At 35.7% G+C, this 27,532-nt stretch overlaps 1 protein-coding gene across 8 annotated transcripts in view; it reads left to right on the forward strand.

The window, feature by feature from the left end:
- The window catches only part of ANAPC10 (anaphase promoting complex subunit 10), a 208,693-nt gene that overhangs the window by 6,618 nt on the left and 174,543 nt on the right, over positions 1–27,532 (forward strand). For 4 of the 8 annotated variants that reach the window (XR_005985145.1, XR_005985144.1, XR_005985146.1 and 1 more), the window contains exons 3-5: positions 11,230–11,320; positions 20,101–20,215; positions 25,499–25,619. Coding sequence is in view for 3 of the 8 variants with exons in the window: in XM_041737819.1 (XP_041593753.1) it covers positions 11,230–11,320; positions 25,499–25,619 (212 nt within the window). In the remaining 5 variants the exon portion in view is untranslated. The remainder of the gene's footprint in view (positions 1–11,229; positions 11,321–20,100; positions 20,216–25,498; positions 25,620–27,532) is intronic. The other 4 variants (XR_005985142.1, XM_041737819.1, XM_041737818.1 and 1 more) reach the window with 1 other exon arrangement.

The following is a 27,532-nucleotide window of genomic DNA, read 5'->3' on the forward strand; positions in this document are numbered from 1 at the left end:
AGTGACTGGATGACAGGCACTGAGGGGGGCACTTGATGGGATGAGCACTGGGTGATATGCTGTATGTTGGCAAATTGAACCCCAATAAAAAAAATAAAAGAAAAAATATAATAAAAAATATTTTCCATTTAATTCATATCTTTTACCAAGACATTGCTTTTATGAATTGATTTTGAGAAGCATAATTCTGTTCTTGTTAAAAAAAATCACTAAATTTTAATTTTTTTAAGTCCATACCATAATTGACAATTGTGATAATTGAGTTTCTAGTTGAATAGCAATATGTGGTTTGGAGAAAATAAAAGAGCAATATAATAAATAGACCAAGAAAGGCTTCTCTTGGAAAATTAAATTTGTGCTGAGATATAAATATTAAGAAGAATACATTGTGCAAAGATATCAGAACCTTGCTGACACAGGGAATAGTTCAAAGGCTGCTCTGCGCTAAATGGTTTGCATGTTTGAGATTTAGAAAGAAGTCTAGTATAGCTAGAGGATGGTGGGTAAGGAGGAGAAGTGGAGGTAGAAGATGAGGTTGGAGACATAATTAGACATGGGCCAAATTATGAATTCTGGTAGAATCTGAAGTACAGTTTGGATCTGAAGTACAAGTAGGTGCCACTGGCAATGTTAAGCAGGAAAGTGAGATGATCTGATACAGAGTTTTTAAAAAAATCCACTATGGCCACTGAGAATGATTGGTAAAAGAGTAATAGTGTAGACCAGAGGGGAAAGGCTAGTACCGTAATTTGTGTCACATGGTATTGATTTGGAATAGGCTGATGGTCATTGATACGGAGAGAGATGATGGCTTTGGGATGTATTTTTAGAGATGGAAAAATCATGACTTACTAAAGGAAAGGAAAGATTCAAAGTGACTCTTAGGTGTCTGATTGAATAACTCGGTGTTATTCCCTAAGTTGAGAAAGTGAGGTGGGGGAAATAAATGGGTTTGGGTAAGAAAAAAAAGGTATGATTCAGATACATTAGTTTTGAGATCAGCATTCTAGTGAGGTGTTTATTAAGCAATTGAGTAGAGAAACTTGGAGCTTTGGGGAAATGTCTGGGTTGGAGACCCAAATTTCAGGGTTTATCTGTACACTGATGGTATTCTAAGCCTCCACTAGGGAGAGATTGTATTTAGAAAAAAAAGAGTAAAGCTTCAGGGCACTTGAAGATACAGCTGGCAGAGCAGCAGGAGTAAGAATCAGTACACGGCACTGAGGAGAAGTAGCTGCTGAACTAGTGGAAAACCAGGAGAGCAGAAGATCAAGGGTAGAAGCCAAGAGAGGACAATGTGACGAGAAGTTAGTTAATTCATCCCTTTTCTTTCTTTTTTCTTAAATTGAAGTATTTTTGACCTACAATGCTATGTTAGTTTCAGGTGTACACCATAATCAGCCGATACTCAACTCAGAAGTTGTAGTTTCCGCCTGTTACTGTGCAATGGTGTTACAGTATTATTGACTACATTTCCTATGCTTTACTTTAATGTCCATGATTTATAACTAGAAAGTTGTACCTCTTAATCTCCTTCACCTGTTTTGCCCCTCCTTCAGCACTCTCCTCCCCGCTGGCAACCAGCAATTCTCTGTATTTATATTCTGGTTTGTGCACTTATTTTATTATTAGATTTATAAGTGAGGTTGTATGGTATTTTTCATTCTGTGTCTGACTTATTTCACTTAGCATAATATCCTCTAGGTCCATCCATCAAAAAGAATGAGATCTTGCCATTCACGACAACTTGGATGTCCCCTTTATTTTTGCTTTTGTTTCCCTTGCCTGAACAGACATATCTAGAAAAATGTTGCTGAGGCCAATTGTCTGAGAGATTACTGCCAATGTTTTCTTTTGGGAAGTTACAGTTCTAGGTCTTACATCTAAATCTTTAACCATTTTGAGTTTATTTTTGTAGATGGTGTAAGAAAGTGGTCCAGATTTATTCTTTTTCATGTAGCCATCCAGTTTTCCAAAAGCCATTTATTGAAGATACTATCTTTACCCTATTGTATATTCTTGCCTCTTTTGTCATAGATTGATTAGCCATATGAGTGTGGGTTTATTTCTCAGCTCTCTATCTGTTCCATTGATCTATATGCCTGGTGTTGTGCCAGTACAATGCTGTTTTGATTACTATAGCTTTGTATCGTAACTTGAAATCTGGGATTGAGATATGATCAGCTTTGTTCTTTCTCAAGATTGCTTTGGCTGTTCAGGTTCTTTTGTGATTTTTTTTTTAAAGATTTTATTTATTTATTCACGAGAGACACAGAGAGAGAGAGAGAGAGAGAGGCAGAGACACAGGCAGAGGGAGAAGCCGGCTCCATGCAGGGAGCCTGACATGGGCCTCCATCCGGGGTCTCCAGGATCACACCCTGGGCTGAAGGCAGCACTAAACCGCTGAGCCACCAGGGCTGCCCTCTTTTGTGATTTCATACAAATTTTAAGATTATTTGTTCTAGTTGTGAAAAATACTATTAGTATTTTGATAGGAATTGCACTGAATGTATAGATTGCTTTGGGAAGTATGGACATTTTAACAATATTAATTTTTCCAATCTGTGAACATGATATATTTTTCTATTTGTTTCTATCATTTTCAGTTTCTTTTTTTTTTTTTTAATTTTTATTTATTTATGATAGTCACAGAGAGAGAGAGAGGCAGAGACACAGGCAGAGGGAGAAGCAGGCTCCATGCACGAGGAGCCCGACGTGGGACTCGATCCCGGGTCTCCAGGATTGCGCCCTGGGCCAAAGGCAGGCGCCAAATCGCTGCACCACCCAGGGATCCCATCATTTTCAGTTTCTTTTATTAATGTCTTACCGTTTTCAGATTACAGGTCTTTTACCGTTTTGATTAAATTTATTTCTAGGTATTTTATTCTTTTTCATATAACTGGATTACTTTTTCTTTTTTTTTTTAGATTTATTTATTTTATTTTTTTATCTTAGAGAAGCATAAGTGAGAGGGGCAGAGGGAGAGGGAGAGAGAATCTCAATCAGACAGAGCCTGAGGCTTGATCTCATCACCCTGAGATCTTGAACTGAGCCAAAGCCAAGCATCTCTTGCTTAATTGCCTATGCCACTCAGGCGGCCCTGGATTATTTTCTTAATTCCTCTTTCTGCTACTTTGTTATTAGTGTATAGGAAGGCAACAGATTTGTTTACTAATTTTACATCCTGCAACTTTACTGAAATCGTTTATTAGGTCTAATAGTTTTTGGTAGAGTCTTTAAGGTTTTCTATGTATACCATCATGTCATCTTTGAAGGGTGAGAGTTTTACTTCTTCCTCACCAGTTTTTTGGATGCCTTTTATTTCTTTTTCTTATTTGGTTGATGCAACTAGGACTTCAGTATTACATTGAATAAAGTGAGTGTGGACATCCTTGTCTTGTTCTTGGTCTTAGAGGAAAAGTTTTCAGTTTTTTACCATTGAATATGATGTTAGCTACCGGTTTTTCATATATAGCCTTTATTATGTTGAAGTATGTTCCCTGTAAACTCACTTTGTTGAGAGTTTTTATCATGAATGGATGTTTTACTTTGTCAATTGCTTTTTCTTCATTTATTGAGCTGATTATTTTATCCATTTTGTTAATGTGGTATATCATGTTGATTGATTTGTGGATATTAAACCATCCTTGTATCCCTGCAGTAAATCTCAGTTCATTGTGGTTAATGATCCTTTTAATGTATTGTTGAATTCCATTTGCTAAAATTTTGTTGAGGATTTTTGCATCAGTATTCATCAGGGATATTGGCCCATAATTATGTGTGTGTGTGTGTGTGTGTGTGTGTGTGTGTGTGTAGTGTTTTTGTCTGGTTTCAGTGTAATGCTGGCCTTTCATTACTTGTCATAAGTATATTCAGATTTTCTATTTCTTCCTGATTCAGTCTCAGAAGATTATATGTTTTTAGAAATTTTATCTATTTCTTCCAGGTTGTCCAATTTGTTGGCATATAATTTTTAATAGTAGTTTCTTATAATCCTTTCTATTTCTGTGGTATCTGTTTTTAGAAATTTTATCTATTCCAGGTTGTCCAGTTTGTTGGCATATAATTTTTAATAGTAGTTTCTTATAATCCTTTCTATTTCTGTGGTATCCATTGTTACTTCTTTCATTTCTGGTTTTATTTGAGTCCTCTTTCTCTCTCTTTTTTAAAAGAATTATTTATTTTAAAGAGAGAGAGTGAGGGGGGGCACTTGGCGGGATGAGCACTGGGTGTTATGCTATATGTTGGCAAATTGAACTCCAATAAAAAAAATTTAAAGAGAGAGAGAGTGCATGAGTGGGAGGAGGGGCAGAGAGAGAGGCAGAGACAGAATCCCAAGCAGACTCCCCACTGAGTGTGAAGCCTGATGTGGGGCTTGATCCCATGACCCGTGAGATCTTGACTTGAGCTGAAATCACAAGTCAAATGCTTAACTGACTGAGCCATGTAGAGCACCCCCTTTTGATGAGCCTTACTAAATGTTTGTCAATTTTGTTTATCTTTTTAGAGAAACAGCTCTTAGTTTTATTAATCTTTGTGGTTTTTTTAGTATATTTCATTTATTTCTGCTCTGCTCTTTATTATTTTTTTCCTTCTACTAATTTTATTGTTCTTTTTAAATTTCCTTTACGTTTAACTTTAGACTATTTGAGACTTTTCGTGTTTCTTGAGGCAAGCCTTTATCTCTATAAAGGTCCCTTTTAGAACTGCTGTTGCTGTATCTCAAATATTTTGAACTACTATGTTTCCATTTTCATTTGTCTCCAGGTATATTTTGGTTTCCTCTTTGATTTCTTTTTTGACCTATTGGTGGTTTAGTAGCATGTTGCTTAGCCTTCACTTCTTTTTCTTTTTTTTTTTTTAAGATTTTATTTATTTATTCATGAGGGACATAGAAAGGAGGCAGAGACACAGGCAGAGGGAGAAGCAGGCTCCCTATAGGGAGCCTGATGTGGGACTCGATCTCAGAACTCCGGGATCATGACCTGAGCTGAAGGCAGATGCTCAACCACTGAGCCACCCAGGTGCCCCTAGCCTTCATATGTTTGTGGGGGTTTTTTCTTCATCTCTTTGTTATAGCATTTAACACTTTATATTGTAATTTATCTACTTAAGTCCCTCAGTGCTGGCCAGTAGAACATTGGGACTGTACAGTGAGGTAGCTGCTAGCTAGGTGTAGCTATTGAGTACTTTTAAATGTGACTAATGTTACTTAGGAATCAAATTTTAAATTTTATTTATTTTTAATTAGTCTAAATGTAAATAGTTAGCATAAATTATGTATTAGATAGATGAACTCCTCCACAGAGACCATGTATTCTCTTTGTGTCTTCAGAGCCAAGATATATGCCCTAATTATACTAGTGCCTTAGCAAATGTGAAGGGGTTTGTGTTAAAAGATATGCTTGTTGGGATGCCTGGCTGGCTCAGTGGTTGAGCATCTGCCTTTGGCTCAGGGTGTGATCCTGGAGTTCCGGGATCGAGACCCACATCAGGCTCCTTGCAGGGAGCATACTTCTCCCTCTGCCTGTGTCTCTGCCTCTCTCTCTCTGTGTGTCTCTCATGAATAAATAAATAAGCGTTTTTTTTAAGATTTTTAAAAAAATTATTCATTTTAGACAGAGAGAGCACACGCACATGAGCAGGGGGAGAGGCAGAGGCAGAGACAGAGGGAGAAGCAGGCTACCTGCTGAGCCAGGAGCCTGACATGGGGCTTGATCTCAGGACCTGGAGATCACGACCTGAGGTGAAGGCAGATGCTTAATCATCCAAGCCACCCAGGTGCCCCAATAAATAAGCTCTTAAAAAAAAAAAAAGTATGCTTGCTTTAGAAGTAAAACAGGATAATGGCTGTTTTACTCCTAAAGGCAATCTAAGCTGGGCTAGTCAAATGTATCTCATCTGCTGATGTTGTGTTAGTCAGCTCTTGCTGCACTAATGGTGTATAACAAACAACCAGTATCTCTCAGTGGCATATTATAACAAAACCTATATATTCTTGTTTGGCTGTGGCTTGGCTCTAGGTTAGGAGTTGGGCCCAGGCTTGCTCCATGTGTTCAGGCATGATGTGTTACTGGGGTGCCAATGTTTAAAAGGCCAAAGAAGACCTGCAGGCACACTTAAAACCTCTGTTTGGGGGTGCCAGGGTGACTTGATCAATTGAGTGTTTGGCTCTTGGTTTCAGCTCAAGTCATGATCTCGGGGCCCTGGGTTGAGCCCTGATTTGGGCTCCAAGCTTGGTTTGGAGTTCCTTGTCCCTCTCTTCCCCTCTCCTCCTCCCTCAACTCATTCTCTCTGTCTCCCCCCCACCCTTCTTTTTCTCATAAATAAATAAATAAATAAATAAATAAATAAATAAATAAATAAATAAATAAATAAATAAAATCTTTTAAATTAAACCCCTGTGTCGCATTCATTTACATTTTGTTGACCAAAACAAGTCATGATTAAGCTGTAATATGACTGGAGTGCAGAATATTTTCTTCCCTTGGAGGATGGGTAGAGAAGAATGGATATTTATTAAACAGTAACCATACGTGAATGCTGGTTTTCTTTTCCTTAGAGCAATAGTTCTCACCTGGCGATGATTTTGCCTCAAAGGAGACATCTGGTAATGTCTGCAGAGGTTTTTTGATATAACTGCCGGCATGGGGAGGATTGTGACCGGCAACTGGCAGATAGAGGCCAGAGATGCTGCTAAATATCTTGTAATGCATAGGACACCCCCTGCCCCTGAAAGAATCATCCAGTGCACACTATCACTAGTGCTTAGGTTGAGAAGACTTTCCATTAAATAGTAGTTCTAAAATTTTAGGATGCATCAGCATTACCTATAGGATTTATTAAAATACAGATTCTTAGAGGAGTTAACTCTGGAAGCTTCTGATATAGTAGGTCTAGAATTCCTAACAAGTTCCAAGATGACAATGATACTGCTGATCCAGGGACCATACGGCGAGAACCACTTCCTTAAGAATCAGTCATTATCTACATTTTTTTTTATATCATTTGTGTGCATTATCATGGGACCTGTTAAAGCACTTACCACAGATATGTCTTGTAGTTCTTTTGTTTGGACTAAAAGAAATGAGGTATAATACTGAGTGGGAAGCTTTGGAAAAGAAGTTTACTCTATGAGTCATGGCATTGGCACATAAACAGATGTTTGTAAAATGTTCTGTTTGTGAGACATATTTTGAAGAAGTAGAAGCTGATAATCATACTTAGCACTCCAGAGGTGCTAAGACTGGTCATTGATGAGATTGCAGAGATTGCACTTACTTAGTTGTATTGCTATAGTTTCACAAGCAGTATCTTAGAAAAAAACTTAAAATGATTATCTTGAGTTACAGGACATCTCTTATTCTTGTAAGTTTTTTGTTTAGTTTTATTTTGCTTGTTAAGAACAAACACCATTTTTTGAAATTCTTTGAGCTCACACACATATAAAATTGTAAAATGAAGAGAAAGAAAAACTAGACAAATAGCTAGTTACAATAGTCACAGTAGTTACATAGCTAGTTACAATAGTAAGTGACAAAAGTCTTTTAATTAATAGAATATTTAGTTGTGGAGTTCTTAATTATCTTAGCAAACTCATAAACTGGTAAGAAGAAAAAGGGATTTAAAACTTAAGAAGTCTTTATATTGGTGGCAAAACAACTTTTTATCTTATAACTTGCAGAAATAAATATTCTGGATTAGCCTTCGAATAATGTATAAAGAAAGAATAGCAGCCTAGTCAAACTACTGTCCAATAGAAGTATAATGCAAGTGGCATGTGTAATTAAAATCTTTCTAGTAGATACATTAAAAAGGATATTTTGGTTAAATTAATTATAATAATGTTTTTAATCCAAATAAGTAGACTTATTATTCATGAGATATTTTGGATTTCTTACTAGTCTTCAAAAACCAATGTGTATAGCAAATCTCAAGTTGAACTAGCCTTATTTCAAGTGTTCAGTAGCCACATATGGCTAGTAGCTGCCATATTGTACAGCACAGATCTAAGAGTTACAGAGTGAGTAATGAAGAGCTCAGTTTTTGTATTTTAAGATTTTCTTTGGGGCAATAGCTGTTTTTTGAGCATATATCTTGGTCACTGTCTGAATTCAGACTATCATCATTTGTCCCTTCCTGGCACTGAAGAACCTGTCTAAAGGTCTTAATCTGATTATTGCCTAATCATATGACTTCCCTACTAAAAATTCTTCAGTAGGTTGTCATATTTTTCAAGGTAATTTATACTTCGTATCTTAGTGCACTAGAGTCTATATGATATGACTCCTTTCATATGTCTCTGGCTCATTTCCTGATTCAACACAAAGTTGTAGCCTTAGCTTCCAAAAAGATCTGCTGTTGTTTCCTACAGATTCCACTTCTGTTTTCCCATGCCATTGCATGTTTTTCTATTTACTGAATGCTCTTTTTTTTTTTTTAAAGATTTATTTATTCATGAGAGATAGAGAGAGAGGCACAGACATAGGCAGAGGGAGAAGCAGGCTCCATGCAGGGAGCCCGATGTGCAACTCGATCCCAGGACTCCAGGATCACGCTCTGAGCCGAAGGCAGACGCTCGACCACTGAGCCACCCAGGCGTCCCTACTGAATGCTCTTTAACCTTGCTCTTCTACCTCTTTACTTAGCCAACTCCTATTAGTACTTCAGAATTTAATGCAAAGATTATTTTCTCTTGGAAAACTTCTCTTATTCACTAGTTAGTATACTGTAAAGGCAGCATGTGCAGATTTGAGATACACATCTCAGACTGGGGAGAGCATATTTGGATCATATGGAACAAATATAGGCATAATATCTATTAATAGGAAAAGTTACAAATCGATGAAAAGACCAAAATGCAATGAAAATATATGAAATTATGAATAGGTATATTCTATGGGAAAAATATAAATGATCAATGAAAGTTTGAAATATAATTTTTCACCTATCACATTAGTAAATACTTGAAAGAATGATTACATTTTAGCATGAGTACAGAGCAGAGCTGTCCAACAGAAATTAATGCAAACCACATATGTAATTTAAAATTATCTAGTACCCATATTAAAATTAAAAAAATACAATTTTCCTAATTAATTTGTCTCAGTATATCCAAAATGATTTCAGTATTTAATCAATATAAAAGCTTATTAAATAGATATTTAATGTCTTTAAACTAAGTCTTCAACATTTTGTGTAAAGATTTCAGAATACCCCAATACTTACTAGTTATGTAGAGGAATAGATGTTTTTGTGCAATATTGGTGAGAATGCATTTTGGAGGAGAATTTGGCAATATTCATCAAGTTAAAATTTTAATGACCCAGGGTTCTATTCCTAGAAATCCATCCTCCAGAAATACTGATGTGCATTTAAGAATTAAAGATAGGGATCCCTGGGTGGCGCAGTGGTTTAGTGCCTGTCTTTGGCCCAGGGCGCGATCCTGGAGACCCGGGATCGAATCCCACGTCGGGCTCCCGGGGCATGGAGCCTGCTTCTCCCTCTGCCTGTGTCTCTGCCTCTCTCTCTCTCTGTGTGTGTGACTATCATAAATAAATAAAAATTTAAAAAAAATTTATAAAAAAAATAAAATAAAAATAAAAATTAAAGATAGGTGGATGTTTACTGCAGTGTTGTACAGGAAGACATTGGTAATAACCTAAATGACCTATAGGGTCTTTTTTTCCTGTAGGGGTTTTGTTAAATAATTATATTTCTAGATAGTGAGATACTGTATAACCTTTAAAAAATGTGGGGGCTGTTTATGTTAACTGAGTTATTATATGAGTTAAATAAATACTAACATGATATCATGTAGAATACTTAGAATGTCTGGCACATAGTAAATGTGATATGTGTTTGCTGCTATTATTATTAATTATTATTACTGAATGGAAGAAACTTGCAGATACATTAAGTGAAACATAAATGCAAAGTATAAAACTGTATCGTATGCCATTATTTGTGTAGAATGGAAAAAACGAGATATATATGTGTGTGTATATATATATATATATTTGTTTGTATATGTGTACAATATCTGTGAAAGAGTATGTAAAAAAATGATAACATTGATTATATTTGGAGAAGGAAACCAGATAGTTGGGGGAGGGATAGAGACTTTCCACAATGTTCTTTTTTTCTATCATTTGAATTTGATCCATAATGAATATAATACTAGTGAAAAATTTTAAATGTGAATTAGATTTATTTGTCTTAAATATTTTTGAGAAATCTATAGTTTACCATTAATTATTTCTATAATTGGTATGCATTATTATGATTTTAATCAAGAAAAAACAATACTGGGTAGGTTTACTTCAGTTCTGTAGAATGGCTAGATGATATGAAATTCTGAGCAAATTTAAATTTTTATTAATCAGAATCTTGATCAGAAACACTTGGTTTCAAAATTTATATGACTTTGAAAATATTTCTACATTGTCCTTTTGTTGTCACAAGAAAGATAGATAGGTGGCATATTGAACTTAATAAAATCAGATTTTGCAGGACATGAGGATCATTCTTATTACCACTTTGTAGAAAGTGTAAAAAACTACATGCTATCTTGGGGCACCTGGATGGCTCAGTGGTTGAGTGTCTACCTTTGGTTTGGGTCGTGATGCTGGGGTCCTGGGATTGAATCCTGTGTCCGGCTCCTTTTGGGGAGCCTGCTTCTCCCTTTGCCTGTGTCTCTGCCTCTCTCTGTGTGTTTTTCATGAATAAAGAAATAAAATCTTAAAGAAAAAATTTTTTAAAGATTTTATTTATTTACTCATGAGAGACAGAGAGACAGAGAGAGGCAGAGACACAGGCAGAGGAAAAAGCAGGCTCCATGCAGGGAGTTCGATGTGGGACTGGATCCCTAGTCTCCAGGATCACACCCTGGACTGAAGGCGGCGCTAAACCGCTGATCCACCTGGGCTGCTCTAAAGAAAATATTTTTAAAAACCCAAATGCTATCTTCAGAGTATATTTAGACATTCTTTAAAAGTTAAAGCTCACACCCAAGAATGCTTTGGCCCTAATAGAAACTTTTGCGTGTGCAGGTGATATTCTAAGAGTTGAGGTCTGGTGAAGAGGATGGAAGAATTCTAGTTAATTTAAATTTTACAATACTGACTATCCTGTTGATCACATTTTCTGGACAAATGTGGATGGTAATTTTATATTTGGAATATATAACTCTTTGTTTTTCATGAGAACTTACTGTCACTTGCGTTTTAGGATTTGGAGTGGATCAGTTACGGGATGATAATCTTGAAACTTATTGGCAATCAGATGGCTCCCAACCTCATTTAGTAAACATCCAATTCAGGTAATACATTTTTGTATTTTTTGATTTGTGTAGGTTAAGTGGACAAAGTAACCTATTTTATTTATATAAAATTTAAAGAAATATAAAAATTATAGTAAAATGCACTTAACTCTGGTTTTTATAAGCCTTGAGATTATTTTTCTACTCATGTAGATTGTTTTAACTTTACTCATCTTATCTTTGTGGATTCTTTATAGTATCTTATAGAATTCTACACAGTTCCTTTTACATAGAGATTTTTTTTTTAAGATTTTATTTGTTCACGAGAGAGAGAGAGAGAGAGAGAGAGAGAGAGAGGCAGACACAGGCAGAGGGAGAAGCAGGCTCCAGGCAGGGAGCCCAATGTGGGACTTGATCCCAGAACTCTGGGATCATGCCCAGAGCTGAAGGCAGATGCTCAACCGCTGAGCCACCCAGGTGGCCTTACATAGAGATGTCTTAAATATACTTTTCAAGATGATTTATCTCAGAAAAATATGCTCTGCTTATGACCCAAAGCAATGCCTTAATGTATTGCATTAACTACATCTGGAGTGATAACAGTATGTCCTTTATGTATAGTCTATTCATGTAATTCTCAAATTTGTATTTCCATTGGAAAAAAATTGTCTTAACTTAAAACCTTTAAGGACATTTTCAGTTTTGAAATGCTTACTTTCTTGGGGAAAGGAACATGCACCCAGTGTGGGGCTTAAACCTGCAAACCCAGGTTGATCAAGACTCACATGAGCCAGCAAGATGCCCCTTTAGTTTGTTTTTCTCACTGATGGTACAGATCAGCACATTTCTTATGGAAAAATCAGAAATTAACCATTTTTGCTTTCTGAGCTATTTGGTCTCTATTGCAACTACTAGGGCCATTATAGCATAAAAGCAGCTATAGGCAATGTACACTGGCTAAATTTAGTTGTTCTAATTAAACTTTGTCTTAAAAAAGTAGTTGGTGGGCATAGTTTACCCAGTGGGTCATAGTATGCCAATTCTTGTCCTTATGTATTAAATATGTATTTACCAGAAATAAAAACAGCACCTAGTATTTTTAAAGACTTAAAACATCAGATACTTTGCTAAAATGTGTTGTCTGTTCATTTCATTTAACCTTTACAGCTATTTTTATCCTTTTTTAAACAGTCTCAGAAGCAGACCTATATAAATTAAATAACTTGCCCAAGATCACGCAGCAAATAACTGGCAGCATTGCATCTGAACACAAGCACTCTGACCAGAGAGCCTGTGCTTTTAACCATTATACTGGGTAGGGTAAATTTCTTTTCTATGACAACAAAGGCTATCAAAGCTGGTACAATGAGTGTCTTAATTTAATTGTATTATATTAGAATGGCAGGATTTTTTCTTTTTTTTTTTAATTTCTATTTTTTTATTTTTTTAATTTAATTTTTTAATTTTATTATTTTTATTATTTTTATTTACTTTTTTTAGGATTTTTTCTTTTTAGGAAATGCAATTTTATACAGAAGGCCAATGTATTGAAGAATTAATAATAAAAATATGTTATATTTATAGAGCATTAAAAGTATCAGGTATTGTATTGTCTCATTAAAAGTTTAATATTTAATAGTTGTTAATATATATCATTTTTAAATGATCCTCAAAACATCTTTGGTAAGATGTAGGTACTATCATTTTTCTCATTTTATAGATGAAAAAACTAATATTTAGAAAAATTAGCTTATTCAGGTCACAATCCATGCAGTTATAGAGCCTGGATGTGATCTAGCAGTCTGGACTTAAAGAACTGTTTGTAGTTAGTATTTAGCTGTTTCTCAACTAAGCTTATTAAAACAGTCAGGTGGGATCCCTGGGTGGCGCAGCGGTTTGGCGCCTGCCTTTGGCCCAGGGCGCGATCCTGGAGACCCGGGATCGAATCCCACATCAGGCTCCCGGTGCATGGAGCCTGCTTCTCCCTCCGCCTGTGTCTCTGCCTCTCTCTCTCTCTCTGTGACTATCATAAATAAATAAAAAAAATAAAAAATATAAAAAATAAAACAGTCAGGAACTTAAGGCCCTCCCTGCTTAACTTAGCCTTTGTCCTAACTAGGGAAGCCTAAGGCTTTGACAAACACATTTTGAAAAATGTTTTAGAAAAAGGGAAATTGATTAAGAATTTTGAAACAATCTCACACTTAAAAGTTCTAAATACATTACAATCCCTCCCTCCCACAATTGTTTCAGACTACATTGCCAATGTATGTCTCAACTCTCCAGAATGCTTTCATATGTCATTCCTATAAATAAAGACCTTCTTCTATATAACAACAATACATCCTTAGGAAATTAACAGTGATACATTTAATTTTACAACCCCATTCCTGTTCTACCAATTTAGCAGTGAAGTTGAATCACAGGTTGAATTTGGTTGTCCCTTCTCTTTACTCTCTTTTTAATATGGAACATTTCTTCACTCTTTATTTGACTCAGCATTTTTGAAGATTATAGGCCAGTTATTTTAAAGAATGTCCCTTAATTTGGGTTTCTTTGATCTTCATGAGTAACTTCAGGTTCTACATCTTTAGGGAAAGTAGCACAGAAGTGATGTTCTGTCCTTGTCATTGCATCTTAATACTTGAGGTACATGATTTTTATTTTGTCCCTTGACTGATGAGTGTTTACTTCTATTATATGATTAAGGTAGTATCTATATCTATTAAACTTCTCCACTGAAAAGATTCTTTCATTTTATTCAAAATTATTGCTATCAGCATGTGCTCAAAGTTTACTGTTTTATTCACCTGTTTTAAATCTGTTATTATCATCGTTTGTGTCAGTGCTCAAATTGCCTCAGATTTGGCCAGTGGGAGTCCCCTCCAGTTGATGCTATTACGTTTTGACAGTCTCTGTTGATTATTTGAGCAATTTCTTATGTTCTAGCAAAAGATTCTGTGCCCCATTTCTCTAAAATCAGGTGTATTTTAGTGGAGAATAGTAGTTAGAACCAGATTTTGTGGGGGTACCGGGGTGTCTCAGTCAGTTAAGCACCTGACTCTTGATTTCATCTCAGGTCATGGTCTTGGTTGAGAGATTGAGCCCCACATTGGGCTCCCTGCTCAGTGGGGAGTCTGCTTGAGTTTCTCTCCCTCTGCTTCCCCCTCCCCCGTTCTGTCTCAAAGAATTAAATCTAAAAAAAAAGAAAAAAAAAGCCCCAAAACAAAACAAAAAAAATGAAAAAAGAAAGAAACCAGCTTAGTGTATTGAGCATACCCAATATACCATGTCTTGTATTGGATATGCTCATTGCTGTGTGATATTGCTGTTTCTAAGCCTTCTCAGTAAGGGGATATATGTATGTAATACATACATATATAAACATATTTACATCAGTATTTATTTTTCTGTCTTCATACATATACAAAAATCATAAATTCATTCCAACACTTCCAGTTACAGTCCAGAGTGAACAGGGTTTATTCTCTTTTTTTTCTTTCTATTCATAAGCCCTTTCATGAATGAGAACCTGGTTGGTTCTCTTATCCTTCCTACTTACTTCATTAATTCCCCAGTATGTAACCAGTGTTCCAGTTCTCTCATTGTTCCCTCCCCTCCACAGATGCCCCTTTACCCCACCTAGGCTCTCAACCTATCCTGTGCTGTTGTCTTTTCACTCTATATGCTCTTCCCTATTTGTAGATAACCTTTTTCTCCTGGTCTGGGATCATCAGTCACTCCCTTGTGTGGATGTTCTCTTCAGTCCACTTGGACTTTGACATTGCATGCCAGGCCAACTTTCTAACCCTTCTTGGCTCTAGAACCTCACTGTATTTCCTGTGGGAAATAGGTATGAATCTCCATACCGTTTTCCAGAGTGGAGGTACTGGCTTGCTTTCCCACCAACAGTGTAAGAAGGTTCCCCTTTTTCCACATTCTTGCCAACATCTGTTGTTTCCTGACTTGTTAATTTTAACTTTCTGACTGGTGTGAGGTGGTATTTCATTGTTTTTTTTTTTTTTTTTTTTTTAAGATTTTATTTATTTATTATGAGAGGCAGAAAGAGGCAGAGACACAGGCAGAGGGAGAAGCAGGCTCCATGCAGGGAACCCAACATGGGACTCGATCCCAGGACTCCAGGGAAATTCTTCAATTTCGTTCATATACGTTCTATAGTTTTCAAAATACAGATCTTTACCTTCAATCATCCAGTAATCATCATCCAGTAAAAGGTTAGGTTTATTCCTAGGTATCTTAATGGATTTTGACGCAATTGTAAATGGGATCAATTCCTTGATTTCTCTTTCTTCTGTGTATAGAAATGCAATTGGGGGATTCCTGGGTGGCTCAACGGTTTAGCTCTGCCTTGGGCCCAGGGCGTGATCCTTGGAATCCCGGGATGGAGTACCGCATTAGACTACCTGCATGGAGCCTGCTTCTCCCTCTGCCTCTGTCTCTGCCTCTCTCTGTGTGTCTCTCAAGAATAAATAAATAAAAATCTTAAAAAAAAAAAAAGAAATGCAATTGATTTCTCTGCATTGGTTTTATATCCTGCCATTTTGCTGAATTTCTGTATGAGTTCTAGCAATTTTTGGGTGGAGTCTTTTGAGTCTTTCAACATAGAGTATCATGTCATGTTCGAAGACCAAAATTTGACTTCAGTGCTGATTTGGATACCTTTTATTTCTTTTTGTTGTCTGATTGCTGAGGCTAGGGCTTCTAATACTGTATTGAACAACGGTGATGAGAATGGATGTCTCTGTCCTATTCTGACCTTAGGGGAAAAGCTCTCAGTTTTTCCCCATTGAGGATAATATTTGCTGTGGGTTTTTTGTATAATGCTTTTATGGTATTGAGGTATGTTTTCTCTATCCCTACACTGCAGAGAGTTTTAATCAAGAAAGGATGCTGTATTTTGTCAAATGCTTTCCCTGCATCTATGGTGAGGATATATGGTTCTTGTCCTTACTTATATTAATGTGGTGTATCACGTTGATTTGCAGATGCTGAATCACCCTTGCAGCCCAGGAATAAATCCCACTTCGTTGTGGTGAATAATCCTTTTAATGTAACTTGGATCCTATTAGCTAGTATCTTGATGAGAATTTTTGCATCCATATTCATCAGGGATATTGGTCTGTAGTTCGCCTTTTTGGTGGATCTTTGTTTTGTTTTGGAATCAGGGTAATACTGGCCTCAAAGAATGAGTTTGGAAGTTTTCTATATGCCATATCTTTTTTATCCATTCATCAGTTTTGGACATTTGGTCTCTTTTCATAATTTGGCTATTGTTGATATCAATTTTATTGTTCTTTACTATTAGCTTATTAAGTGTATGCCTTTATTTTATTTAATATTGTTTTAAAATGTTAATGATTCTAAGATTTACAATATGCATCTTTAACTTATTACAGTCTGCCTTCAAATAATAACATTTCACACATAATACAAGAATCTTAAATTCTTTATTCCCATTTCCCCATTTTCCTTTATGCTGCTATTGTCATGTACTTTATTTCTCCATTTCTTATAAAGTCCACAACATTTTGCTTTGTTTATTTTTTTCCACAACATATTGCTTTAAACAATTACTTTTAGAAAACATTTTAAATGTGAAAAATATTTTATATTCACTTATATATTTATTATTTTCAGTACTCTTTTTAAAATTTTTTTATTTTTGGTACTCTTTATTCCCTTATATAGATTCACGTTTCTGTTTGGTATTTTCCTTCCTTCTGAAGAACTTTAATGTTACTCATTGTGCAAATTTGTTGGTGACCAATTCTCACAGCTTTTGTTTGTTTGAAAATGTCTCTATTTTGTCTTTTATTTAGTTTTTTAAAGATTTTATTTTTAGAGAGGGTAGGGGGAAGGGCAGAGGAAGAGTAAGAGAGAGAATCTTAAGCAGACGTCCTACTAAGTGGGGAACTGGACACGGGGCTCGGTCCTACAACCCTTAAGTCATGACCTGAGCTAAAATCAAGAGTCGGATGCTTAATCGATTGACCTACTCACACGCTCCTGTTTTGTCTTTATTTTTACAATATAATTCACTGGGTTCTGAATTCTAGTGTGTTTTTTTTTTTCTTTTCTTTTCTTTACACTTTAAAGATGCTGATCCATCAGTGATTCTGACATGAAGTTTCTTGTCTTTCTTATCTTTATTTCTCTGTATTTAATGTGTCTCCTCATCACCCCTACTCCTATTTTTAAGATTTTTTTTCTTTATTGCTATTTTTTTTTTAAATCAATGTAATTATGACTTATCCTGATGTGAATTTCTTTGTGTTTATCATTGACCTTCATGAATCTTTGGGTACTTTTCATTGAATTTGGAAAATTTTAGCTATAATTCTTTCAAATGCTTTCTACTCGCTTTTTTCCTGGGACTCCAATTACATGTTAGTCTACTTTATACTGTCTCATAGATCACCCATATGCTATTTATTTTAATGGGGGATGAGAGCTTTTTGTTTTGTATGATTAATTTTTGAGTTTCTATAATTATATATCATTACATTCATAGTCTTCTGCAATATTTAAACTGCTGTTAATCCTCTCCAGTGAATTTTTTATTTCAGATTTCTTCATGTCTACAAATTCCATTTTTAGAAATGCTCTTTATCTTTCCACATTGTGCTCATGTTTTCTTTTGAGTATCTTTATGACACATTGTATTTTCCAATATGCTCACAACATTCTTTTTTTTTTTTTTAAGATTTTGAGAGAGAGAGGTAGTGCATGTGTGTACGTATGAGAGAGAGCACCAGAGAGAGCATGAGAAAAAGCATGAGCAAGGGGGAAGGGGCAGAGAGAAAGAGGGAGAAGCAGATTCCCCACTCACCAGGGCACCCAATGTAGGGCTTGATCCCAGGACTATGACCTGAGCTGAAGGCAGACACCTAACCAACCTAGGCATCCCATGACATTATTTTCTATTGCACATGTCCTTCTACAGCTTTGCAACTGCCTATAAAAGAGATGGCATTTATGTCTCCTCAGTTGCAGCTGGTCAGGCCCTTGTGGGTTTGTTGCCTGAGAATATGGATGACAGTTATTTCTAAGCCTGGGTCATAAAAAGTATATAACCTCTACCTTTTTTCTCTTTTATGTGATTCTCTTCCTGATGCTCATCTATCATGCTGTGAGAAAACCCACATCAAAAAGAGAAGCCCATGAAGAAATGGACCAAAGGCCAAAGCCTTAACTAATAAGCTCCCAGCCAATAACCAGCACCAGCTTTTCAGTCATATTAGTGAGCTGTCTTGGAAGCAAAGCCTTTAGATCTCAAGTCAGGCTGCCACACCTGAGCTGTGTAGAACTTCCCTTCTGAGTCCTGCCCAAATTCCAGATTCATAAACAAAATAATGATTATTTTTTAAGCCACAAGTTTCAGATGGTTTGCTGGGCCTGTAGGTAGATATTTATATTTTCTCTTTTAATTCCTTGTTTTTTTAAATCTGTCATCTCTGTCTTTTCCATATCTTTATTGACCAATTTTTTTCCCTTATTGCTGGTCACATTTTTCTGATTCTTGTAGTAATTTTTGATTGGATGCTGGATTTAGTATTTTGTTTCATTTTATTTTATTTTTAAATATATATATATATATATATTTTATTTATTCATGAGAGACACAGAGACAGAGAGAGAGAAGCAGAGACATAGGCAGAGGGAGAAGCAGGCTCCATGCAGGGAGCCCGATGTGGGACTCATCCCAGGACTCCAGGATTATGCCCTGAGCTGAAGGCAGATGCTCAAACCACCCAGGTGCCCCTATTGTTTCATTTTAAAGGAGGATTGGATTTTGTTCTGGCAGTCAGTTAAGTTACTGAGGAATCAACTTGATCTTTTTGAGAGTTGATCTCTTTACAGTGGGTTTGGAATACCTTTTACTCTAGGGTGGGGCTCAACAAGCCTTTTTGTAATAGGATAGATAGTAAATATTTTAGGCCTTGCAGACCATATTTTAGGCTGTTGCAGCTGTTAGAATTTGTAGTACAGAGCAGCTGTGGACAGTAGATAAATGAATGGATGCTTCTTTGTTTAAATAAAACTTTATTCACAGGAATAAGTGGTGGGCCACATTTGGCCTGTGAGCAATGTTTTGCTGATCTCTGCTCTAGGGCAGTAGTTCTTTAATTTCTTTGGTTTTATTTTATTTTAGGTTTTTTCTTTTTAAGATTTTATTTATTCATTCATGAGAAAACAGAGGGGAGGGGGGCAGAGTCACAGGCAGAGGGAGAAGCAGGCTCCATGCAGGGAATCCAACATGGGACTCGATCCCGGGTCTCCAGGATCACACCCTGGGCTGAAAGCTGGTGCTAAATCGCTGAGCCACCCAGGGATCCCCATTTTATTTTAGTTTTTAAAGATTTTATTTATTTATTCATGAGAGACATAGAGAGAGTCAAAGACATAGGCAGAGAGAGGAGAAGCAGGCTCCATGCAGGAGCCCAATGTGGGACTCGATCCTGGAACTCCGAGATCATATCCTGAGCTGAAGGCAGATGCTGAACCCCGGAGCCACCCAGGCATGCCTTTTTTTTTTTTTTTTTTTTTTGGTTTTAGTACCATTAACTTTTATCTAGGTCTCCAAAGATCTTTTATTTTATTTTATTTTTATCTGTCAGTATTTACCATGTTAGAAATTATGGCTGAAGAATTTTAGAATATTTGTTCATCTAAAATTAAATAATGATTAACCTATTATATGTTTGCTTAAATAACATTTTTTGAAATGTAAAATAACTGTCTCCTCCAAAAAAAAAATAGTGAAAATAATGTTATTGATTTACTTTTTTGGTATGAATGTCTTTCATGACTGGCTTAAGAGAGAACAGCTGGAATCTCATATGTGCCTCTTCATTAAATCTTTTGCAACATCCCATGCCAGATAGTATTTGGAACACTCCACTGTGTACTCATAAGAGAGTGCTTCTGAAAAAGGCAAGTAACATCTTGGTATTATTAGGAATATAGTTGTGACCTTGTCAATCCCCCAAAAGGGTCTTGAAGTCCTCCACAAGTCCCTACACCACACTTTAAGATCACTTTTCTTGGGCAAGATTAGCCTCAAGTATACTAAGGCTTGACCCTTCTGGGATCTCAACTGAATATACTAAATATCTGAAGAGGTGTTTGTACTCTCCCCACTTTGGTTCTTGGGAACTCCAGTGATTCCCTACACTTTGTGACCTCTGGGAATTATTTAGCTTACATTTTCCCAGTAATTGTTCCTTGCCCAGCAACTGCTGTTCTTTGCTTGTCTTTGTAGAGTTTCATCCTGTGCATGTGCAGGACACTGCGTGCAGACTTCTGGAGTTTTTCCACAGGATCACTCCTTCCTCAGCTTAGTGAGCCTGAAAGATTCTGTTAGGCTGTGCCCACCCTGCATTGCAGTCTGGAAATTGCCTTTCAGTTAGCAAGCCCAGTTGTTCTTAGAGTTCGCCTCATTTATATCCAGTCTCTCAGAATTCTTAGTGCTGTCTTCTGTTCAGTGTCTGCAGGTAGTTGTTTCATATGTGTTTGTCTGGCATTTAGTTGTTTATGGTGTGGGGGTCAAGTCCTATAGCAGTTACTTCTTCATGTGCAGACATCCCTGACTGGTGTTTTTTGTTTTGTTTTGTTTTTAACCATTACTGCTGACAAAATTACACTGAGGTTTTATATATCCTATTAAAACATGGTATTTGTTGTCTTACCCTTTAGTGAAAACTTGCATTTTAGCATTCTGTTTGTATTGATGAAAATTAACTTTTACATGAAGAGACATTTTTTAAATAATGAATTTATTTTTTATTGGTGTTCAATTTGCCAACATACAGAATAACACCCAGTGCTCATCCCGTCAAGTGCCCCCCTCAGTGCCCCTCACCCATTCACCCCCACCCCCTGCCCTCCTCCCCTTCCACCACCCCTAGTTTGTTTCCCAGAGTTAGGAGTCTTCATGTTCTGTCTCCCTTTCTGATATTTCCTACCCATTTCTTCTCCCTTCGAAGAGACATTTTCCACCATTGTATGAGGAACAAAGAAGAATGTAGTCACTTATTCTAAATGTAAACCATTTGTTTGCCTTTTGTTTTAGGCAAGTTTGTGGACTCTTTATGTCTCAGTCTCTTAGTAATAATGTATCTAGAATGTTAACATGAAATGATAAATAGAATATTGTAACTATTTCGTTAGTGTTAAGTCTTGTGCCTCAGGAGTTAGTACCTTCTCTTATATATTGTAGTCCTACAGACCTGGATTCAAATTCTGGCTCTGGGCTTTACTAGATCTGTAAATCAGACTTTTTGCTTACCCTGCATCTGAGCCTCCATTTCCTTATCTATAATGGGGGACATGATTAAATAGGAATGAGACCTTCTGCTAACAGAGCTGCTGCCTATTTTTTTTTTTTTTTTTGTAATAGAGCTTCTAATAACAATGCTTTAAACAAAGTAGAGGTTTATGTTCTCTTTCTCTTCATATAAGAGGAACCTGGCAATTCAAGAGTGGTATGGCAGCCACACAGTGTATTGTGGACTCAGATACCTTCTCTTTCGATTCTAGCATTCTTAGTTCAAGGGCTCTATCCTGAGGGTCACCTCAAGGTGCCTATTGGAATTCTACCCATCATGTCCATATCCTAAGCAACAGGAAGGAGTAGGTGGTGAAGGTAAGAGGGTGTGTCTTCCTTTAAGGAAACTTTATAAAATATAGTCATTTGATTCAAATCTCACTGGCCATAATTTAGCCATATGGTCATTTATAGATTTAAGGGAAGCTGGGGAATATAGTCTTTTAGCAGGATAATATGAAGAAGAAAGGGAAAAGGGGCTGTTAGGTTGGCATCCAGGAGCATCTGTTACTAATGTTTTCTCTTACAATTTCATGGGTTCCCAGTGAGTTGAGAAATTTATCCAGGAGTCAGCAAGTGAAGACCAAAATATCACCCTTGTAAAACCGACAAAGCTGATGCTTGAGAAAGGGGCTTACATCTGCAGTTACATGTGTTTCTTAATATTAAACCCTAGAATTAAACAGACATGCCCATCCAGTCATAAAAGTGCCAGGCCAGGTAGATCCTGCTCCTATTAAATTTATGGCATGAAGGAACAAAGTCAATGTATGTATCCTGCCAGCAGCTCTTTCTCAGAAGAAAGGGAAGGGTGGGTGAGGAATAGAAATGTTACTTATGTCGTCAGAAATGGGGAAGGGTTACTCTTTTCCCTTTTCCCTTCCTACAGTACTTTATCCTAAGAGTTTAGCATGTTGCTTGGCACTGAATAAGCTTTCAGTATATGGTGATTATTATTATAATGATGTTTTGAGTAATTTGAATAGCCACCATGATGTCTTAGAATCTATGTATTTAATCTTCCCACATGCATTGCTATTTGACATATAGCATGGTTTCTGTGCTATATTATTTTTTTTGCTGCACCATGAGATAAAATTGATAAATAATTTTAAAAGGTTTTATGGATACCTTCTAGAGTAACAGTTTTTATTTTTTTATTTTTTTAAAGATTTTATTTATTAATAAGAGAGAGAAAGAGAGAGAGAGAGAGAGAGAGAGAAGCAGGCTCCATGCAGAGAGCCCTACGTGGGACATGGTCTCCAGGATCAGGCCCTGGGCTGAAGGTGGTGTTAAACCGCTGAGCCACCCGGGCTGCCCTAGAGTAACAGTTTTTAAACTTCTGGTGACGTTGTAGTTCCCTTTGCAAATGTAATGAAATTATGTATATAGCAAACATTATACCTATGATTTCTGGGAATACATGGATCTTAAGAACTTATGGCAGATAAAATTTAATGAACTACAGATACCTACATATTACTGTAAAGTAGTATCAATGACTGTTGAATAAGTTAAGTACAATTAATTAACAGGAAGGTAAGACCATGTGAGGCAGACAGACGGACACATGTTTGAACTCCCAACTGTGCCCACCTACTAGCCAGTTATTATTAAAATAATGTTTTTTCTTATTTTAAATCAGTGAAATGAAGGTGATAATAGCTTCTATATCCAAGGTTGAGGAATGAATGAAATAATGCATATAAAGCCTTACTTCTGGGCCACAGTATCCACTTGCTATTTTCTAGCTGTTGCTGTTGTTTTTATAGTCATTATTGTTGTTACCCTTCTTTGCCTTTCTAATCTTACCCTGATGATCTTGTGGGTTCCAGTGACTAAATGATCGTGAATTTCATAACTTGGAGATAAAATATTCTGAGCAAACAGCTTGATCCTTTAGATCTGTTTTTGTTAAAAAGGAAAAGCAAAAGTCCTCAAGAGTCTTCATGATCTTTGATCTCTCCAGAATAAGAAAGACCTTTCACTCCCTGCCTCTGGCTCATCAGGGAGAAGATCTTCTGTATGCCCTTCAAAATTTCCCCGGCTTCCCTTACTTCCTCTTATGTCTCCTTCCTGGCCCACCAGAAAGAGAAAGATGTCAGTTTGATACCTCTGGCCTCTTCTGAAAACCTGGAAATGGTATTTATCCTGTCAGCAGTTCCTAGGTATTTAAGTGTTTTACATCTTGATCTGTCTTTATTATTTAAGGAAAAGTCCTTAACTTTCCCCATTCCTTTCTGATGAATAGCTTGGGCTATAGAAGTTTGGTCCCCTCACTAAGAGCTACAGATCCCCTGCTGTTTTTATAGGTTGACTTTTGACACAGACTACTTCTGTTCAAGGAACTCATTGTTATTAAGTTAGTGCCAGTTTATACCAGAACTTAACTTTTAAAGCTCGTTTAAATAGACTTCTTAATGGTTTTTTTGGTTGATGTTTAAATTATCTAGTGTTTTTCTTTTTCCTAATGATCCAAGTAGCATATACTCAATGCAAAAAAAATTAATCAGAAAATACATGAATCATAAAGAAGAAAGCTCTCCCATAGTTCTACTCTACCAAACTAGTCACTTTTATTATTTTTTATATGATTCTATGTACATCTATGTATGTGTAGTATGTATATATGTATTTATATATAACATGTATACTTATAGATAGGTTTATTATACGCCTTGAAATTTTTTTTGTTTTCCCCAAAATGCAGTCCTTCTGTATATATTGTTTTGTAATCTGCTCTTTCCTCTAACCTATGTATGTATAACTTATACAATTTTATAGACTGAGTATAATTTATTTAACTAATTTCCTATTGAGATGATATTTAGGTTGTTTATGATTTTTTAGTAATTTAACCCCAGGATGGTAAACATTGTTCTGCATCCATTTTTGAGTAGTTGTGTTATCTTTGCTTTTTAATGCATTCTTAGAAATTGAATTCATGAGTCAAAGTCTGTGTACCATAACTGGTTATGAAAGTATCTTTTTCTAATCAAATTTGAGTATTAGTCATTTTAATATTTTTCAGTGTGATAAAACTAATATCTGTATTTTAATTTCCCTTTCTTTGATTTCTAGAGATTAAACATTTTCATGTTTTTTGGCCACTTGCATTTTTCTGAGATTAATTTTGTGTTTTATTAGTCTTTGCTTATCTTCCTAAGATATGTATGTTTTAAAGACGGCAGAATTTTATTTCTTGCAGTAAGACATTATATTTTAAAATTATGCTGTTGTAAAACATATGCTATAATATGTTTATATATTATAAAATTATATTACAAATGATTTTTTTTTTTTGCTGGACTTAATTTCTTACTGAGGTAGTTATTTTCAAGTATTGGCATAGGAAATTAAGTAATTTACTGATAAAACCAAGCTTGTTAGAATAATTTATTTGTCTAAAATACAAATGAAGAAAACTGAAATTCTTAATGCTTATTTGCACTTTAAAGTTCCTCTTTTGGTTTAACTGTTTTTAATTTGCTAACATCTGGTTCTTGGCCATGTTCTTTTTGTTGTTGTTGTTGTTGTTGAAAGATTTTATTTATTTGAGAGAGAGAAAGAGCACGTGCAAGTAGTGGGAGAAGAGGGCAGAGCTGAGCAGGGAGCCCAATTGAGGGCTGGATCCCAGAACCCTGGGATCATGATGTGAGTCAAAGGCAGACACTTAACTCACTGAGCCACCCAGGCATCCCTTGACCATCTTCTAGATAAGAGATGCCCATATAAATGTATATCTGTATATTTATTATTTATTTTTATTGCTAAAATGAAAGGAATTATAAATGATTGAAGTACTCATTTTAGCAAACTATGATCAGAAGTTGCTTTAGATATGATCTATCCGCATGATAAAGAGCATATTTTTATTTTATTGTTTTTAGAAGAAAAACAACAGTGAAGACATTATGTATTTATGCAGACTACAAATCTGATGAAAGCTATACTCCAAGCAAGATATCGGTCAGAGTAGGAAATAATTTTCACAATCTTCAAGAAATTCGGGTATGTCATTCACATTTTAAAAAATATGTCATCCTGTAAGTCTTGTTTTTAGAAAATAGTTATATTTGACATTAGATTAAAATGTTAATGTATGAGGAAAATTACTAATATTTAAGAAAACATTTTAAGTTTTTATATTTGAAAATTTTTTTGAATTCTAATTGTCATCTCACTTTTTTTCCAGTGTTTTATTATGGAGATTTTCAGACATACAGAAAAGCTGAATTGTATAGTGAACTGCAGTGTACTAACTTTGTAGATTCTATAATTATTATTTTGCTATATTTACTTTATTATAATCTGTCCATCAGTTCATCTGATTTTTATATACATTTCAGTATAAGTTGCAGATATTTGTACTTACCACCTCAGATACTTCAGCATGTTCTTTGATAACTGGAATTACGAATATTTGCTTGAGGTTCATTTTTTAAAGTACAATTATATACAGTTTACACAAATCTTAAGTGTATTATTTGGTTTTGACAAAAGCAAACATATGTGTAATCCCGACTCCTGTTGAGTTATAGAACATTTTCATTACCCCATAAAATTCCCTCATATCCCTTCCCCATCAATCTCCATCTCTATCCTACTCTCAGAGGTAAGTGTTGTTCTAATTTTTTTGTTTGCTTGTTCATTCATTCTATAGATCAGTTTTGCCTCTTCTAGCATGTTGTGTAGATGGAATCACAGATGATATAACTTTTTATAAGGCTTCTTTCGCTCAGCCTAATTTTTTGATAATCCATCCCTGTTGTTGCATGTAAGAGTGCTTCATTCTTTTATATTCCGGAGTTGTACTCCATTGTTTGAATACCCCAACTTATTTATCTGCTATATAACTTTTTGAAGCTATTAGGATAATGCTTTTGTGACCTGAATGTTATTAGTCCCACAATATTTACATTTCAGAGATACCTTCAATGAGTTTCAACTTTGTACTTGTTAAGTTCTGGCCCTTGTCAGAAAGTCACTGAGCTCAAATAATCATTTTTTTTTTTCAAATAATCATTAAAAATCTTTTAAATTAGGTGATTCTGTGAGATCTGGGAAGCACCTGTGATTTTTGAAAGACCTCCAGCCAATTTGTGGCCTGGACTAATTTGACTTAGTGTTTATAAGACCTCGTCTCTACATTTATATTTCTTCCCTGAGTTAGTTAAAATACTTAATAAGAATCACATATTCTTGGGGCATCTGGGTGGCTCAGTGATTGAGCCACCCTGCCTTTGGCTCAGGGTGTGATCCTGGGGTCTTGGGATCGAGTACCTATCAAGTACCTTTCTCTGCCTATGTCTCTATTTCTCTCTGTGTGTCTCTCATGAATAAATAAGTAAGATCTTTAAAAAAAAGAGAATCACATATTCTTTCATTATTTACTTATTTAATGCAGTGTTGGTTCCTTGTGAAATTTATTTATATACTGACAAATAAGTAAGGACATTGTCACACACAGGCATGTTGGTTTTTTGTTTCTTTGTCCTTCTTTGAGATAAGTTTGTCACTTTTTGAGATGATCACCTGGTCTTAACCTTTTTCTTTTTTTTTTTTTTTTAAAGATTTTATTTATTTATTCATGACAGACACAGAGAGAGAGAGAGGCAGAGACACAGGCAGAGGGGGAAGCAGGCTCTATTCAGGGAGCCTGACATGGGACTCAATCCTAGGTCTCCAGGATCACACCCGAGGCTGAAGGTGGCGCTAAACCACTACCCCCTGGTCTTATTCCTAAAGGAAGATAAAGTTATCTCCCTTTACTTTTAAAGAATGATCCTATAAATTTTCTTTTTCTTTTTTTTTCTTTTTTTTAAATTTTCTTGAATACTAATTTGTCTTTGAAAAATAGTCCTAAGTAAGATACTCTTCTTTTGGCTTAAAAATACTTATTTTGCCTGACCATACTGGTTAAT

Source organism: Vulpes lagopus, chromosome 23 (genome assembly GCF_018345385.1).
Source record: "Vulpes lagopus strain Blue_001 chromosome 23, ASM1834538v1, whole genome shotgun sequence".
Lineage (NCBI taxonomy): Eukaryota > Metazoa > Chordata > Mammalia > Carnivora > Canidae > Vulpes > Vulpes lagopus.